Source organism: Pempheris klunzingeri, chromosome 21, assembly GCF_042242105.1.
Source record: "Pempheris klunzingeri isolate RE-2024b chromosome 21, fPemKlu1.hap1, whole genome shotgun sequence".
NCBI classification, from domain to species: Eukaryota; Metazoa; Chordata; class Actinopteri; order Acropomatiformes; family Pempheridae; genus Pempheris; species Pempheris klunzingeri.
In genome coordinates this window covers 9,172,932-9,192,251 of record NC_092032.1, presented here as the reverse complement: position 1 = coordinate 9,192,251, position 19,320 = coordinate 9,172,932, and the positions used below count along the sequence as shown (strand labels likewise).

The 19,320-nt window shown below is 40.8% G+C and overlaps 1 protein-coding gene across 1 annotated transcript in view; it reads right to left on the bottom strand.

Annotated features, from left to right (window-relative positions):
• relch (RAB11 binding and LisH domain, coiled-coil and HEAT repeat containing) overlaps positions 1-19,320 on the bottom strand; it is a 33,760-nt gene that overhangs the window by 7,930 nt on the left and 6,510 nt on the right. Inside the window, exons 2-23 of the mRNA XM_070852599.1 lie at positions 19,118-19,207; positions 16,132-16,203; positions 15,936-15,991; positions 15,667-15,780; positions 15,209-15,403; positions 14,556-14,650; positions 13,861-14,002; positions 13,540-13,697; positions 12,821-12,896; positions 12,552-12,647; positions 8,339-8,451; positions 8,090-8,180; positions 7,299-7,370; positions 7,048-7,188; positions 6,663-6,827; positions 6,233-6,380; positions 5,977-6,133; positions 5,728-5,851; positions 5,047-5,095; positions 4,366-4,445; positions 3,690-3,796; positions 1,064-1,163 (exon numbers count right to left, since the gene is read on the bottom strand). Of these exons, the coding sequence (XP_070708700.1) occupies positions 1,064-1,163; positions 3,690-3,796; positions 4,366-4,445; positions 5,047-5,095; positions 5,728-5,851; positions 5,977-6,133; positions 6,233-6,380; positions 6,663-6,827; positions 7,048-7,188; positions 7,299-7,370; positions 8,090-8,180; positions 8,339-8,451; positions 12,552-12,647; positions 12,821-12,896; positions 13,540-13,697; positions 13,861-14,002; positions 14,556-14,650; positions 15,209-15,403; positions 15,667-15,780; positions 15,936-15,991; positions 16,132-16,203; positions 19,118-19,207 (2,441 nt within the window). The remainder of the gene's footprint in view (positions 1-1,063; positions 1,164-3,689; positions 3,797-4,365; positions 4,446-5,046; positions 5,096-5,727; positions 5,852-5,976; positions 6,134-6,232; positions 6,381-6,662; positions 6,828-7,047; positions 7,189-7,298; positions 7,371-8,089; positions 8,181-8,338; positions 8,452-12,551; positions 12,648-12,820; positions 12,897-13,539; positions 13,698-13,860; positions 14,003-14,555; positions 14,651-15,208; positions 15,404-15,666; positions 15,781-15,935; positions 15,992-16,131; positions 16,204-19,117; positions 19,208-19,320) is intronic.

The following is a 19,320-nucleotide window of genomic DNA, read 5'->3' as shown; positions in this document are numbered from 1 at the left end:
GTCAGATTAACATTTAATTTGTTTGAATTGATAATATAGATGACAGTAAAGCAAATCTGATCTGGTATCTGTGGTAGAGGACCACATTTCATCCCACAGTTTTGACAATGGTGGACAGCTAATCACTATGGAATGGTGACAGTGGGGGTGTGTTGGGAAAGGGCAAGTACTTCACAAAACAAGGGGGCCTGAAGCCTACCACTCCTCCTCCCCCAAGTTTAGATCAATATAGGCCCAGATCCTCAGCTATGCCTAGATCCCAACATTTGACCTAAGTGTGCACAGATCTCAGAAGGACTGGGAGGCCAGGACTTTTGCCTTGGTAACCTGGCTTCAAGTGGATACAGTTAGTGGAATAAAATCACAAGAAAGAAAACAGGGGAACAGTGACCTCCCTATGAAAATAATAGTAGTATTATATTTCCTCAAGTCCTGAAATACTGAAAAACTAAAAAAAATATTCATGAGAAAACATCTCTGATTAAATTATACTTTCCAACAACACTGAAAAGGAACAGGCGTTGAACTCTTGTCGCTGTACTTTCAGGTTGCTGACTTTAGCCTCTCTGACATGCAGCAGATATTTGTGTAGTCACTTCTGAGACCAGTGCACAGTGAAAGGTCTGATGTTAACTCTAGGAGGGTCTCGCCATACAGTTGGAACTGGGGTGCTGATAAGTTACAGTAGTCTTTACTCAAACTCATGAAACAGAATAGCTAAATATGCAAAATGCATTTAAAACAGCAAGCAAGCAGAGCTAGCACATGAACAGCAAATAGGTAAATGTGAAAAAATAGCATCTATAATGTACAACTGTGCAAAAATACGGTATGTATAATTTCACTTGGCATGTATTGTCTAGTACAACAACAGGATAATTACAGGATTACAAGTAAATATCATATTTGCTAGTATACATTTTGTAGGAGACCAAGTCATTTATACTCGTCTTGCAAAAATGTAAAAAAAAAAAAAAAAAAACCTACAGTGAATTTTTCTAAACTCTAAACATTTGTGATTAGTTTAAAACACAATCTGTGTGTGTATGTGTGTGTTTTGTACCTCAAACATCCGTGCTGCAGTACACCGGACTAGTGCAGAGGTATGGACTACCCCGTACCACAGAACAGTCAGCAGCAATTCATGGTACACTGGGTTGGCGCTGGAAAGAAAGCATAACATAAATACTGGTCAATGTTGTAGCAGCTGTCAACCAACAACCGACTTTCAAACTGCGAGATTGCTTTTTGGGTTTGGGTTTTTGAGGTTTACACAAAGAAGTCAAATCACTTCTGTGAATATTTCCCATTTAGAGAAGTAATAATTCAGGACCCTTTCTATTGTCACGGATGGGCTCAAAAATGAGTGGTCTGGAGGTGCTCAAACAACCCAAACGAACTCAAGGCATGATTCAACACACACTCTGAAATGGGGAAATGCTTTTCTCCCGAAGCAAGGAATTAAAATACGAAATTAGATGTAATCTACAGTAGCCTATAAAAGGCAGTCCCATTGCATGAACCAAGCTCACAACATTTTGAGATACCCCTACCCGGATTAGAAAATCAAAATTACTTAAAGCCTTCTGCCTTTAGGTTGTATTTAAATATGTCAAAATATGGTTCTATATGGTCTCCTATAGAAGGCCTTGTTATAAGGCGGAAATATCAGTTATTTTTCTGAGAAATGCTCACTTCTAATACTAATCATAATCTAATAATACTGTAACCTGTACCCAAACATGCCAATCCTTCAGGTACCCACTGACACTGTCTCATCAAATACACAAGAAATGAGAGTTTGCCACTAATTACTGTTAGTGTAACTATCCTGTGAGTATAACCCAGAAAAGTACACAAAAATACCTGCCATGTAACAGTGAACACCACGCTGATCCAATGTTCTTCACCCGCTGGTTACGGGGTCAGTGGGCGGCGATAGCATTATCTTATCTACTGGTGACCTTAATTATATAATGTTGGAGCCTGATTCACATGAGATCCGATGTTTGACTGACTATAATAATAAAACTAATTACATGATGCCGGAGTTGCATGTTGATTGATAACTACAATAAAGATGAATTATATCTGTTACTGTAATGTGTCGGATACCAGAGTTACAGAGAGTCAGAGGGGGAGTGTTTCCACGAGGCAGGTGCACCAGCCAACATTATAACACAAATTAGTCACCATCCCAAATACGTTACAGTCTGCTGCTCACTAACATGCAGGAGGGGTGGGGGGGGCGGGCAGCTGTGCACATGCTTTCATGTAATAGTTAACTTTGGTTTTGTGCACAGCCAGGTTGGTATTTGGCACAATATAACTGTATACAATTGAAATGTCTTGGTAAATTGGTTTGCTGTGGAAGACCACATGATGAAAGGTTTGTGGTGAGATCCCTCGTGGACTAGAGAAGGGGTATGTGCATCATTGCTCTGATCATATAAATGTTTCAAATTGTAAACAGGCATGATCAACATGCTTTATCTAAATTCACTCATTAGTACAACAAGACCCATGATATGCATATTGAGTCGGGCCAACTATTAAAGGATGCATGATAAAGTTTGTATGCACATTTGAAAGCTGATCGCATTGGTGACATTGAAAATTGTGATAGTTAAGATAACACATTTAACATTACCCCTGTTCCACTTTCTCCTATGTTACATACTAAAGTAAAGATATATGAGCTGGCTGATGAAAAATACATTGAAATAGTAAAAAAAAAAAAAAATACACAATACACAAGCGTTATCAACCAAATGTCAAATGCCAAAAGTTTTTCTTATGCAGGATGGGACTTTTCAAGGTGCTATATCAAAATATATGTTTTGTTACTGCGTTAAATACATGTGTAAGGTGCATTTCAATGTAGAAGGTGATCAATCTTAAGTATTCACTTTATTTTGTAATCTTTACATATGGTTCAGGTACGTATGGTTTATGGTTGAGGTAAAACTTCAAACTCAAAGTAACTCCAGCTGTTCGATGAATGCAGTAAAAAGTATTTGCCTCTTGAATGTAGTGGAGCAGAAGTATAAAGTAGAAGAATTAATTTACTCAAGTCATGTACATGTATACAAACATTGTACAAGCAGTGGGTAAAAAACCTGGGATCAACTAGGTTAAAAGACCTAGGAAGAACTAGGAAGAAAGTTTTTGGGGGTAGACTCACTGGATAATCACAACAATAGTGCTTGTGGGCAAACTATTACTTCTTGTGTTTTTGAAGAGAAAGTCTCAGTACCTGAAATGAATGACAGTTGGGTACTGATTACAGTATTATTAGGATGAATAAAGGTGAATATTTCTCAGAAAAGTAGCTGTTTAGTATTTTAATAAGGCCTTATATAAAAGGCTGCTGACTCACAACAGAACCATATTTTGACATTCTGGTTACTTTGGAGTGTAGGGACACTACCAGTTGACCACCAGTGCAAATATGAATAAATAAATATAACCATGCGGTAGAGGGCTGAAACTCCCCTCATGGCAACTTTTAGAAGAAAATTAAAAAAGCATTTTTGCCCTTAAGAAAAAAATAACTCAAATAAAAATTCCATATTTCTGTTTTGTTTTTTCCAAATAACTAGAAAGAGTGTTCCACACATGGTCAGTGTAGAATTACAGTTCCCTGTTGGTGATGTAGGCTTGTTGGCGAGTGTGTTTGCATGTCTCACCCAAGCTCTACAAAGGCGGCCTTCAGGCTGTCGAGAGGTGCATGGGACAAAGACAGGGTTGTCATAACATCTTCCAGGAAACCCACCAACAACTTACGGTCCTCTTCCTGTACAGAAATCACAGATCACAATATTTACGCCAGTTACATCACTTTTACACCACATGTAATAAAGATCTACATTTTAATAAGCACAAGTGTGTGTGATTTTTTACAGATCAGTTAAGAGTACTTTGGTAGAGCTGACATTTCTGTCACTTTCAACATGAGATGGAAATCTCATGTTGAAAGCAGCTCTGTACATGTTTTGTTGACATGCTGCGTTGACAAGTAAGTCAAAATAAAGCTTTCCATTGTTTTGCAAGTTTGCATTTTTTAAACTAAAAAACTAAATCAAAACAAAAACATGTGGGGGCCTGATGTGAGTTGGAGTGGATTTTCCCTCGTGACAAAGAACAACAACCAAAATGTGGTTAACACTTTATATAATATTTAACTTACAAGAGAATAGCCAAAAATAGCCAAAACATCAAGTAACTGTATAGAGGAAACATTGACTTATTGAGAAACTGTGGATAATGTCTTGCAAGACACTAAAAAGCACCACAACGTATGACAATTACCAAAAATTCGCTTCAAGTCAGCTACTTTCTGAATGTGGTGTGCTATTAATTTACCTGATTATAACAAGTCAGAACTCCAGTGGCATAAATGGGGACTGTGGCTTTGGTGAGAATATCATTCCCCGCTGATGTATCTGAAAAAGGAATAAAATCAGAACAAAACTTGCAAAATAAATGAATGGAAAAGAACCCAATCACAGCTATTCAAATATTAAAAACAATTGTTTTTCTGCATCAAGCCATGACCTCCCTCCCGTTCTAGTAGCTACACTGCATTATAGTTCATTGATGCTTCTGCTTAGAGATTTCTGAGATGGTCATTTTCCTGTATGCACAACTGTGGGTTAATTTGACACAAACTATTTTGCAATTAAACACTAATATAATTTGATAACACGACTGTGTCTGTAACAATATATCTACCTAAAAGTACAATTGCTATGTAAGGTCACAGTGACCTACACACAGACTGGATCTTGACTCAAAACACATTTCATAAATGGCCACAACACCAAAGCTAAATCACTTGGCAGCCAACTGAGACCAAGCACCCCTTATAACTACAGAAACACGTCCGGAACAAAAAGAAAAACAGAGGGGAACACCCATAACTGACTCCAAATAGCTTGTTTACATCAACAGTGTCTGCGTCTGAACTCCACCTACCAACATTGTCTTGAGACAGCTGACAGAATCAAATAACAAATGCACATCTGTGTATTAATCTGCACTCACCGACATTTTCTTCAGATAGTCGGAGAATCTCTTGGAACTGTGGTTTAACCTGAAAAGGTCATGAGAATAAACAAAATGTCGTCGCTACATTTATAAAATGCCATTTACAGTGAGGTACTCTCTTAAGTACAGTACGCAATACCTCAAATGGATTTTTGATGAATATCTTTACAATGTCAGAGAAAGGCACAGTGGTTAGAACCACTGCTCTCGGACTCACAGTGAACCCCTGATATATACACAGTTGAATTCTACTGTTGAGAATAAAGCCGCTGCAGCCGTCTTTGAAATCAGAAGTTCATTCACACATTTCAACAACTAAAAGGTTTCTCTAAAGTCAGTAGTACAAATAGTGCTTTGTACAAATCAGTCATCTCAGGAGCAAGTGAAGCACTGCTTTGTGACAGTTTTAGCAAAAAGTAGTGCGCCTGCTAGGACACTAAAAATAGTGTACAATTTATTCTTAGCCTGAAAATAAATATATAGTATACTAGCTAAGGGACTGAGCAAATTCTGTGACTCAACAAAATCAAAATTTGATTTGCATTTGAGTTTTATGTGGAAAGGAAGGGTGGAGATAGGCTGAACTAAGACAGACTACACCTGTTAAAACCAAAATGTTGTACTAGCAGTTTTTCGTACTCTTGGGCAACAGTTTAGTTTTGAATCATGCGGTCTTACCTTAGTGTTGGTAAAAATCTTGCCAAAGGTGCGACAGAACCTCCAGAAGAAACGGGAGAACTCGTGTACGCAGGTCGACGATGTCACATTGATGCGACCCACGATCTCTATGAGCTGAGGAAGGCTGGAGACGGAGAAGACAGAGCTGGGTGTGTGTTTCTGCTTCTGTGAGAAACCATGTGCAAAACTGTCTGTATACATATACAGTATGTCTTGGCATGTGTGTGTGTGTGTGTGTGCATTTCTCACAGTTGGTTGACCACCCATAGCAGGCTTTCCCAGCCGGTGGTTCCTTCATGCTCTAGCTGGTGGTCGTAAAGTAGCAGCAGGGCACTCAGCATCTCTCTGCTGCCGATGATGGTTGCCACGTCCTGGAGGGGAGAAGCTGGCCTGGGGAACCGGGTCACTGCAGGCCCAAATAAAACACAAGAACAAAGTGGAAACTCAGTGCGCTGCTGTATGAATGACAACATCTACTTGTGACTTGTGTGAGTGTTTGTCCTACCCTCTATTGCAGGTATGTCTCCATGGAGTTTGGCTCTGCTGGTGAAGGGTGCGTTCTGCAGCACCACGGCAAACAGAGGAGGGATGAGTGACTGCAGGGCCGACAGGAACACGTGTAGCTTGTGTTCATCCAGACCATGTTCTCCTTGCTACAGAAAGAGGGAGGTTTTCCTTACAATACATATCTATAATAAAATTGATTTTCTGGTACATATTTACAGCAAATTGCTATATTTTCACATTTGTTCTTAAGATTTTTTTGCCCTGATTTAACTGCAGTGAACATGTCTCGATCATGCTGTGTTGTCTGTATCATTTGGCTGATCTTTGGCTCAACAAACTCAATTTGAACTATCAGGAAGCGTGAGAAGGGCTCTGACCTTTTAGGTGCAGAAATGAAGTTACACAGGCACATGTCCACAGGCACTTACCGTCAGTAGTTTTTCTATACGTGCCAACAGAGAGGGGATTAGTGCACTGTGCAGGGAGCCCAGCTCTGTGGTCCAGGCAGCAAAGGCAGGAATGAAGACCTGGTGGACTGCACTGACCACCCGCTCTGATGGGTCCCCAAGAGAGAGCAGCATCAGCTCAAAACCCTGGAAGACAAGATTGACAAAAGATGAGCACTAAGATTTTCCTGCAAGCATTTAGCGAAACAGTAAAGTTAGGCCATAAGGCTATTTTACTGTGTTTTTACATTATTGCTGCAACACAGTTTCACCAGCAAGACGAAACCGATTCAAAACATTATGAGACACAGAAAGTAGAACACAAAATAGTAAGTTCTGATACACTTTCCTCTCACAGCACACATACCTGGGAGTACTTGTCAGAGTCATCAATGTAACCCATGATAATACCCAGACTCTTGACCACAGCCTCTCTGACCATGTCTGCTTTATCCTCAGCGAGCATCTGCTGCAACATGGACAACACCAAGGAGCTACGGATCTCCTTCTGCACATACAGAGAACAAGTCAGAGAGCGACAGTGTATATTCATTCATCACATTCAGCTAAATTCATGTAAAATCCTTTTTTAAATCTCTGTAAAAAGTATGTTCTTACAGGCAGGTATGGTGCTAAGGCTCCACAGGACTCTGCCACCAACAATCTCCTCTCTGGATATTTGTGGTTAATCTGCAGAAGAAGAGAACAATATTTGGAGGAAAAAGTGTTGAAAGAAAGGCAGAAACAGAGGTTGAAAGGAAGAGAGAAGTAGACTGGAGGGCAGCCACTGTGGAATGGAAACAACTCGAGTATCATCAACAGGCTGACCCTGTGGAAACCACTATTGGTCTTTCCAGGCAGATTCTCAGCCTCCAAACTGCTGGCAGCTGTTGTTTCCATAAATGTGTTGCATGAAGTGACACAAGTGGCAATGAAAACAAAACTGATAGCGCATTTCAGTCAGGGACACCATGAAGGTGATGAGAGTGATTTTCTAAATCGCACTGAATGGTATGCTCACTAAATAGAAGAGATACATACTAATACATCATGCAATGACATGTTATTGCATTAGAGCTTTGAATGTTTCTTGCAGAACAGTATTTTTCTTTTGTATTTTCAAACTGCCATACGTAAGAGGCAAAGTGAAAACAACAACCAAAATAGTTATGAGTAATATTAACGCTCTAGTCTCTGTACTGAAATAGAACCGGAACACATGCCCTGTTAAGTGGAAATAAAGTGTGGCAAACAACATAAAAAACTGAAAATTACATTATAAAAAGTCAATTCAGAGGTTGGACAAGCACTGGCTCTCATCCTGGAGCAGGTGTAGGCGAAGCCTTTTGTTCCACCATCAGTGACAGCACACTCAATAACAAAGGCCACCTGCAGTGTATGTACTGTACCTGTTCCCAGCACTGAGGAAGGAGTTCAGCCTCGACACGTGTGGGACCCACGTGCCTCGCAAACGCAACACACCCCGTCAAGATCATTTGTCTTTGGAAACAAACGCACAGACACATGTGAGAATGGGTGAATAAACTCATAGTCTGTCTCCCTATCTTCAGGCTACACAACCGTATCTTGGCAAGAGGTTGATCAACCAGCTCAATAAACTATATGCATGTTGTTCTGACACAAACTAAAATACACACCTCTGCTCATCGTCTGGTCTCTTGATTAGGTTAAAGAGGATGTGGAGGAGCTGGTCCCTCTCTTTAGGCTCTGGGTGAAGGCAAGCGGTACACAAGATGAGTGGAATCAACTCCTGGGGGAGAAACGATGAGAGAGACACAAAGAGAGAAGTGGCATCAGATTGGATTACTTTGCAAAAGAAGAGCGAGGCTGAAACAAAGGGAAAGGATGGTCGGTAGCAGTCAAGCAGGCCTGGAAGTTGATGGAGGGGAAGGGAAAGGGGGAGAAGGTGTTCATTAAAAAGAGGAGAGACCATGGGAGAGTCACTGGGAAACAGGAACAACACAGGGGGTCACCTTTGAAACCAACAGGAGCCTTTTAACACCAGTGAAAACATGCTTACCTTAAATACCTTGTTGGCGTTACACCTCGACTCATTTGGCTTTGTAGTCACACACACATACAGTTACAGCCACGTAGTGTAGGAACTAAATAGTGCATGCACACAACCAGACACAGCTGCATAGAGACAGACACACATATACCTAAAGCACTGGCTCCCCTACTACAACACAGCTCTATCCCAGAGTTCAGACAGAGTTCATGGACCTTCCAGCCAGAAGGGAGAGAGCTCAGCTGCCCTTGATACAGGGCCTCCATGGCCAAATTGTGGTCAGCTCTAAATTCCCACCACACACACCCAAATTAGAGAGTGCATTCAGAGTTAAAAATATGTTTTTTTCAAACAAACTTTGTTTTTTTTCCAGGAAGATATCATATTTTCCTGCCAGAAGCTGGAAGAACGAGCAAAACCCCAACGCTGGATGGACAGATGGACCCGACAGAGACACTTGGGTAAAGATAGGCTGCGATGAGTCACTCGCTAGACACTGGACCAACCCTCTGAAGTCACTGCCATGTTGGCTGTCTTTTAAAAAGTAAATATATGACATTTAAGTATCAGAGGGTCATTTTAAGTGGTTACATGACGAGTTCAATATGGGTGAAATCAGTTCAAGCATCAAAAACCTGCATATGATCTGAATTCAGCCAGATTAAACTGTCAAACTCAATAATTTTCTGCTCTGGCCTCTGAAAATACCATACATCTTCAGGAAAGACATTTTTGGAGAATTAACAGCACTGGGCTGATAAAACAAATAAAGGAATTCATAAACAGCACACATCTGAAAAGCCAGAACCCACGCTGACCCTGTTCTATTTCTGTATGAACTCCTGTGTTGCTGATGTGAAGACTGCTTCAGAAGGTTAAACATCTGACCAATGCTGCATAAACATTGTGGGCAGGTAGAGTGGACAGCACGACGCCACGACCCAGGGGCCGGGGGCCATGCTTTACTTCAAAGAGCAGAGCTACTGTAAATTCCACTCCAGGGACCACAATGTGTGAAATCATTCATCAAAAGGTTGCACTTTTTGATTTGGATGCTCAGCACTCCTACCTTCACGACTCTAATCAAGCTGTTAATTTATCAGAAAATGTAATTTCTCTGTAACAGTATGCTTTCTGTTTTCACATTCAAAGAATCAAATGAAGTGCATGAGAGATGGTATTAACATCAATAAAAGACCGCAGGAGATTCATGAATACACGGTGTCAGTTGCACAAGTAAATGTCCACACAATGCAGTGACACTATGCATTACAATGCTGTACGTATTATCATTTACATTTTATTTGTGTTGTTGCAGCACTGGCGTCTCTCCTTCAGATGCCTGTTCTTTTGTTTTAAACCATACTGACCCACTACTGCATTGCCACAGCAGAAAGTAAACAATGTGTCATTTAAGTTTTACCTTAAACTTCTAATCTTTTGTCTTGTTACAGTCCTGATAAAACTGTCAATGTCCTTTGTCTTGCCAGCAGTTCGTTAACGATCACATTTAATATGGCCAGTAGAAAAAGGAAGTCAATCATTACGGCGTATATTTAATCTATTTATAGTGATACCGCTCCTTGGAAAGCATGAACACACCCTTTAGTGTATGGTAAATGGAATTAAGAAATAATGCTGCAGCAAATGACCACAAATGCAGCCTTAAAAATACAAGTAATGCATAACAATGCAGAGTATGCACATGACATTAAGCTACAGTACAGTGCAGTAAACTGAAGGAAAAAAAACACAATGCTTAATGATTTACAGTGCTTGATAACACAGCCAGGTGGCAGGCCGAGTTTCAATGCATCATTCCACCGTTTCAAGTCAAACACTTTTTGTTCTTAAGTGGGTGTCACATTCAAACAATAACAAGGTGTGCCTCTAGGCTGGTGGAAGTTAGACAGCTTCAAGTTGCAAGATGGAAGTGTGAGCAGCTGTGTGTGTGTGTGTGTATGCAGAGTCATGGTTGGTGAATCTAACGGACGTAGTACAAAGTCCACGCCTCTCAAAAAGGCCCTGAAGGGCTCAATGTTCTGCAGTGTTTTAATTTTTTGTCATCCTCTCCCCTCTGTTTGTTTATCTTGATTTTTCAAAGAGATTCAGTTCTCTATAACTGCAAAGGTTGATTGAAACAACATAACCATGGTGATATGCAAAGCAGCCTGAGTGAGAAGTACTCCAACCAGACTTACCTCTTTCAAGCACTCTACTTTGTGTCTTATCAAGGTTCAACAATCTGTGTGCAAAATTCAAGCGCATTGTATTTGTATAAAGATGAATACACACTGACACAAATTGCGTGCAAGCAGTTATGGGTAGACAGAACACCTGTGCAGGTGTCTGCATTATAGCTTGCAAGGACTAATTGCCGGTTAATACATAATCTATTGAAAAAGAATCTAGAAACAAAGCAGGTTTACACTTAGTCAAGGACAAAAAAAACACTTTTCTTTGATTTTATTTAGCTATAAGAATATAGCATAAAGCTACTTTAAATAGGTTGCTAGAAATGCTGTCAGATTGATTATTAAAATCCACTTAGGCACTCAAAGTGATTAGAGCTGTGGCAAATAAAACCAATCAAAAAAAGCATGAAATATAATACACTGGGCTTCAGAGACATAGAGGACATGACCCACCTAGGGCTAAAACTGCATACCTTAGGCCATCTTTGCATAGTAGTTCATTTTTTTTGGCTACAAATCAATTTTCATATTTCCTTTTATGACAAGATAGCAAGATAGCATAATGAAAGTCATTAGCACTTTACAGAAAGGCCAGAGCTACTGCTAATTTAAGGATGAATAATTCTTACAAGTCAGACCCTATGTGACAGCAGTTGTAGCCGACAGGAGCTGAGCATTAGTTACATAATATGGTGTACAGGTCAAGTGAGAACCATGCAGATGAGTGCGTGAAAGACTCACCTGGCAAAGATGTGCAACCATTCTCTAGAAGAGAGGCATGCATGAGAGTGAGAGAATGAGTGAGACGATAAGAGAAGAATAAAAATAAAACCAGTGAAGGCAAAAAGGACAGCAAACGTGAGCGGGGGACAAAAACAGCAGAGGAGAAATGATGATACCACTAGTGAAAACAAACGGCATCATAAAAGGAGGTGAAAATCTTAATCAATAGATAGACACACGTCAGCTGGGTATCAGCAGGTTAAAAATGCAGATCTCTAGATCAGCTCTAAATCTTTATTCAGACAGCTTGCTGCACAGTCAAATTCGCAAAGCACAACAAGGATAAAGGTGCTGTGTGCGGCTTTAGTACGTTTAGCTTAAGACATTGGTATGATTATCATAAACAAACCAGAAATTACACCAATTAGAGCACTGCCAAGAAGACTGGCAGCCTCTACAGTGTGAAAAATAACACTGCATGTTGAATTTTGGAAAGTGGTGTTCTATCAAAGCAAACATAACCAAATCTCTCTCACAATAGCAGATGCTAAAATTGGGTGTGTCAACGACAGAAAAATCACGTGATCACCTTCAGCAAAACAAAGGAAAATTCTAACTAGAGATGCAACATCCACTTTTTTAATGAGGCTCATGGATAATTAATTATACCGACAAATAATGATGATCTTTTAGGATTTTTGGAATCAGTTCAATGCCCACAGGATAGTTTGGATGGGAGTTTGCAAGCTGGAGATGAGATGTGTTCCCTGCGTTTCTCCCTAACTTTTCCCCCTGCTTTGTCTTGCTGCTGTGTGTGTATCTATTGGACACCAAGACAAGACGGCTGTGATGATGACAGTAACGAATGGGATACAGGGAGGAGAAGATGATGAGTAGCAGGAGCAGCAGAAGTGGGGTTACCTCTCGTTTAGCAAGAAGGACATTAGGGACAATGTGAGGGAGACAACGGCCCAGCATTAACATCACACTCTCCTCACTGTCTGCAATACGGGACACCTGGAAAAGAGAGATATTATATATTTGCATATATTATTGTATATTTAATGATAATAATATGTCATTGTTGGTATTTTTCTGTACTGCTTTGGCAATATAGCTTATTTGAATGTAATGTATGTGGTCATAATGATCCGGTTTGTAAGTTTACATAAAAGAGTGTGTGCGCTGACCTCTGCTCCAAGGCGGCTGTCGGAGCACATTCTGCAGAAGGACAGCAGGGCTTGCTGGAAGGCTGGGGATAACTTCCTGACACACCACAAACAACAAGAAACCAAAAACAGTCATTATAGACTGTACCACTTTATCTGTACTCCACAAGAAGTTTGGAGATTGCCTGGACCTCTGTATGACTGCCGACTGGACTGGGCCACCCTGCCAGAGAGCTTAGAGCTGTAACACGCCCGTGTCACTGCTGTGCATTTCAGTGGAATGAAAAAAATACTGTTTATCTAGAACTAGAACTAGATATTACAGCAGCACTGGCACCTATTCAATAGCAGGTGTTGACTAACTGTATTTATAATACAGTTTCTGGAACTGTACATGAATCTCACATCTTCAAAAGTGAAATATAAGAGGGTATATTGGACACACGGTGTTCCACTGAATGGATGATTGGTGCACTAAACATACTACAACCTGGGTGGGATCGCGGTAAGAAATGTTTGTATATGACCAAAAGTCAAAAGTTCACTACCCACTGAGACTGCTATGTGCTCTGAGGGAATTGAGTAAGTTACATTTTCACACAAGAGGGCAGCCACTCGCCCAGGAAACTCTGCTGTAGTGTCCATTGTGGCTACATAGATTGATAATTACCTCCATCTAGTGGTTACATTTAGTAACTACACCGAGGACAGTGCAGTGAGGATACTGAATTCCCACTCACCTGTTAGGTTGATCAAACTGGACAGGAGGTCGACTCTTAAGCTTGTTGTGGGACTGTGGGTGGGGCTGTGATATGTTCTGAGACGAGGGAGGGTCCGGGTCAGTTTCAGGCTCTGAAACACCCCGGACGTCCAGATACTGGCCGTTATCTGTTGGAGGCTGAGAGTAAAACGAGATTAAGTTTGGATAAATGGGTCAGATGCCTGGGCCTCTGTCAGACCACATCAACATGCTTTTAAGGTTAACTTTCTATCGCGTCTTATTGCAGGATAGTGGTACTGTTGACACTGCGGATCTGACATTAAGTCTGCACAGCACATACCACAGAGGGAGGGTCAGTGGAGGAAGTGTTGGCGGCGGTGGAGGAGGAGGAGGAGCAGGATGGGTTGGATGTATTCTGGGAGCCCAGATTCAAAGTGGCCGGAGGTGGGGAGGAGACAGTCCTCTTCAGTGTCTGAATCTCACTGTCATGTAGGAGAAATGAGACAGAAGAGGAGGCTTTCAGAAAACACTACATGATTCTTAATAATGATGGGTCAATAAGACAAAGATCTTCCGTCCAAAAGTACGGTTAGAACATTTCTGTAAAATGGCCCAACCATTTTGGTTGGAAAGTAAATTTGTCTGAATCTTGATGGTGGCAATTAAAGATTCCACATGGAAGGAAAAGTTCCACTAATCTATCAGAGCAACGTTTCCTCTGTAATTTCATGCAGCGGTGGTGCTTGGGGGAAATTTTCATACTGGTTCCACTTCATGTTCAGTGTTGGTCACAGTTATGTTGTTATGAGGACTGTGGTGCTGCGAACATTTTTTGATTTGTATGGCTGCTTCTGATTTTCTTCAGAGTGTACTTGTTCGATAGTAATGTCATATCCCTGCTACGAGGACAGGAAAGTGTGTGAGCATCATAGCATACTAACAGTGGCCATATGATTAACAAGATATGTAGTGTGACTGGGCTAGCCAATCCGTATCATTGATTCACTTAGCTCTAACATGCGCTCAGGCACACACCTCTGCAGTTTCTTGATCTGCTCAGCTAGGCTCTGCTTCTCGTTGTTGAGGAGGCTTATCTGATACTCCAACTCTTGGACGACTTCTGCCTGTTGCTATAAAGAGACAAAAAGATTATACAGACACTTTAATAGCTCAGCTCAAGAGCAGGTACTCTAATAGGTCAACATTAATCTTGAGTCATCTCAGATTTTATTGACAAAAGCAGCCACTTTCCATTCAGTCCCAAAGACTGAAACAAACAATGTGGCTGTCGAGGTGCCAATTCCCTTTTTCATCATCATCGCTTGTCTGTATGGTGCCCTCACTACTCTGCTATGATGAATCAAAGCGATCGACCTTTATAACTGGTGCTGCCTCTCAAAGGGTGTGTAAATGTACTATTTTCAGCCCAGTATACACCTTCAAATCATGCAGATAAATAAAAAGTAAGAGCAAACGGGGTTGTGTGTCTATGATAATGGAGTACCTATCTCTACTTAAGATAGCAGCACTTTACTGAACTGACTTTACTGGTGCAGCCAAAAGCGAAATGCCTGAGTGACTCAATCCTTTAAGGTAAAGCCAGAAATCCAACATGGATGAAAGGTATAATTCATGAAGAGCTGAAGTGCACCCATACATACTGTATGGGTGCACAGCTACACACAAACCTGTTGTGAAAGGTCAGGCTTCTTTGGGGGCTCTTGGGCAATGCAGTTTCCCGGAAGGTCACCAAAATCCACCCCAACTGATACATCAGTCGTGTCCCGAGGGGAAGGGAGGGGGGTACCACAGTTCCTGTAGAGCTGTAGCAGGTCAGGGGGTTTTGGGATGTTGAGGCCGACATCATCCCACAACTCAAAGTCCTGGAAATGAGCAAAAAAAGTAAATAATTAAACAGCACTAATATGTGGCAGAAGCAGGGGTGTCTCCTGCATAGATAAAACGGGACACGATGCAAGCTGACAGCTGATCCGACTTGTTGAATTTATTTATGGTCACATGACCCTACCACTGCTCTTAGACCAGTACCCTCATGCTTACAAGTCTGACACTTCTCTGATACCTATTTAGCCCTAGGAATTAAACAATTCTGTATCATGAAGCAGACATCTAGAAAGATCTTTACCTGATCATCATTTTCATCAGAGAAGGTGATGGATGAGAGTTTGTATTCGTTTTTTAATAAATATTCATTCACAAGGAAGTTTAAGGCTCTTTTCTCCAGTGGGCGTATAGGCTCCTGTGGTAGAGAGGAGAGAGAACCTGTGAATTGAATCACTCAAGGTCTTGCAGTGATACCATCACAGGGGGTTAAAGGAACACATCTGATCGCTTGATTTATTTGGAAAAAAAAAAAAAGAAATTCACAAAACTTCATTTTCAACATTTTCCCACCTGAATTTCAGGACTTGACTTGAAGTTTTTTCTCTCCTGAGATGGCACTTCGCTCTCTGAGAAATTGAGAAGATTTTAAATGAGTTTGAAAAGCCGCTGAGCGATATTCATCTAGAGGAAATCTCTTAGAAAAAAAAATAAAGACAGAAAGCTTTAAGAGGGTTCAGGTGGAGAAGAAGTTAAAAGTACGCCACACCTGCTGCCTGAGTCAAGTTGGCGCGCAGAGCCTGAATGGTCTCCTTTGCTTTCCGTAGCTCAAACTCCAGCACTGGACAGGAAGTGACAACACACACACACAGGAAGTGCATCCAACCAAAGACAGGGAACAAACAAACAAAACAAAGATGGGCATGAAAAACAAAATAACCACACAAAAGATTGTAAGAGACAACTAAAAAGAATGCATGCAAATTATGGGTCTACAGAACGCATGCAGCAGAGGATCATGGTAAAGCCGGCTGGATGACAGTCTGTTTGACGTGTGTGTGTAATGCATTAAGACACCTCTCAATAGTAGGATTTCCTGCCCTCGTTTTTCCTCCCATTAATAGTACTGACGTGACTGACTTAAAAAACATGGGAGACCAGAGTTACTTCAATTGTAGCTGAGGTGAGAAAATCTATTCAAGTTACGGAGATGTAGCCTTGATAATCTAGGAGCTGTCTGACACAGGATTTTTTTCCAGGCAAATGCCTTACTAATAAGTAATTAAATCATTTGGTTTCAAGCCACTCAAAGGACAGCCACTGCTCAGGTTTTTAACTCCTTAATAGCTTCCGCCTTCATACTAAGAACAACACAATCTAAGCTATAAAACTCAAGAGTCAGAATGTAATTTAGAATCTGATAGGTTACTGATTTAGACTTGTTCTCATAAAAAAACATGAGCAAGCTGTTTCTGACATCTTGCAATCAGAAGTAGCAAACATTAGGATAAAACTGTTGATTTGCACATTGAATCTTGAAAGGCTAAACTAACGCTGAGTAAAGAAAAAGAACACACAAAATTCTTAAGACACTTAAGATAAAAAAATCACACGCAAAAAGTAAGAAGCGATGGAGCAGGAAAACTATGTTGCATAGCTGTGCACTGAAAATCTGCCGTCCGATCTGATCCCATTCTTGTCAAAGCTGTCATCTAATGTCTAAGATTGTGTTCCAGTGAGTACTCCAGTAAGTTCCTTACTTTTTCAATGTAGTAGTTTATCATGACAGTATAGGGAGTGCAATAGGCAGGTAAAACAATTGCAGGTTACATTCTAGAATTTCCTAGAAGGTCATTGTCAATTTTCAATTTCCTCATTTTAGGATTACAATATTTCTGTAAAAAGAAATGTCATCAATACATTAGTTGGACTTTTCTGACCAAATCCAACTACTCTGACTCCATTATCCCATTATCCCTAACCTTTCAAGCAGATCGAGAGTGCACAGGATGCAAGCGCAACAAAATGGAAAACCAAAAACTGAATAACGGGGAGAAGTTTTAAAAAAAAAAAACCAAAAAAAAGCAAAAAGCTAGTCTGGATGGAGTGACTTGTCCAGTATTGTTCACTGGGGTTTGATCAACGTCAGGAGAAAGCCAGAAAACCCAGAGTCAGACAGCTGGGGGCAGGCATCTTGACAAGAAGAACAGGTCAGGGGGGTGAGAGTGGGGGTGGGTGAAGAGGGAAGAGAGGAGAGGGAAGGTGCCAATTTGGTGGGCAGTGTGTGAATAATACTCATTTTCAAAGGATGCATAATTTACATTCGGGAGCATGGAACCAACATCTCTGCTGCATGGTTTTAACTGTGCCCTCACTATGCATTAATGTACAGTAAGTCTGCTTTTCATAAACTGACAAAAGCCCCAAACCATGAGTAAGCTAGTTTATTTGAGCTGTATCCACTTACTTCACTGAAGACCTTAACAAAATAGTTATTCCTTGTCTGTTATCATAATGCAGTAAACACATTGAATTAAGTGACATTTACATTTCATAGACATGTAAACAATCTTTTTACAATACAGGAAGACACTAATCCTCATGTACAATACAGAGGGGAAAATGTGGTCTAATGTCAAAGAAAAACAAAACAAAAACACAAAATATGGAACAGTTTGTGCACAATTCCATACTGCAGTTATGGATTGGGGCTTTTCAGGACTCATTGACTAACATTTACCAACCAAATGGGTGGATGACTACGGAAAGCTGGTAATGGGTACTGCTAACTACTGACTGCACTATGGTATGATGTGCATGGCCAAAAAGTGATGTTTTTATAGTGTCAGTTATAAAGTACAAAGGTGACAACAGATTATGTTCATATAACATGTAAGGTCCCCGTATGGCAGCACTGTCTCCTCTGCGTTAGTGTTTGAGTGAAAGGCTTAGTCATCTGTTTGTTTTCCTTTAGTCAACAGTGTCAAAAAAAAAGAACACTCATCACACAACACCTGAACAATAACAAGCTACTCGTAACTGAGCAGCTGTTCTTAAAACCAGCGCTCTGTGGCGAAGCGCCATCCACGTCAGACTCAACTGTTAATGCATTTGGCTCAAACCATCTAACGGTGTGTCACGACGGAGCCACAGGGGGAGCAGGGTGTGATTTCAAACAATGTTGAGACAGGTCCCGTACCAAAAATACCACATATTGACTCAACAGTGTAACAGTTGATGGGAGGAGGCACAAACACCTCTACGAAGTTAAAGAAAGAAAGGTAACACATGTTGGAAGTGGAACATGTCGACAAAGACCCAAGATTTTAGAAATGCATATGCTGTTGTTTAATTAACTTTATTCCTATGTGGCTGGTTTAAAATCCCTGCAGCAACAAAACAGTATGAGTGTGTGTGAAAACAAAATGACACTATTGTTTAGAATGGATTCTGTCATCAAATGTCTTAAAAAAAAAAGGCCATTATTTTGCCATCACTAGTAGAGCAGGTCTTATACAACTGTGCTACTGTGACAACCTCTGAATAAATTCATATATCAATTTTATGGTGGCTTGGATTAGATTGACATCACCATTACACAGTCTTTGATGGAGGTATTCTCAGTCATTCTCTTTGCCTCTATGCCAGCCTCTCATTCTGTAATCGACTTTTCTCCTGACTGGTGTTCAGCTTTTATTTCCCCCGAGGTAAGCCGGGTCTCTTCCTCTCAGCCCCAACGGTTCAGTTCATCTTACCTGCCACCCGCTCATCCGACTCTCGGTTGCCGTCGTCTGAGTAGCGGGCAAAGTCCAGAGAGTCCAAGGTGCTGATGCTGCCTGCTCGATCTGTACAGAGACAGAGACAACAGTAAGGCAGGTATACAGTCACATAAATGGTTACATGAGTCGACCATGGTCAAGCATCTCAGGGCTCAAAAATAAGACTGTGTACTAATCCT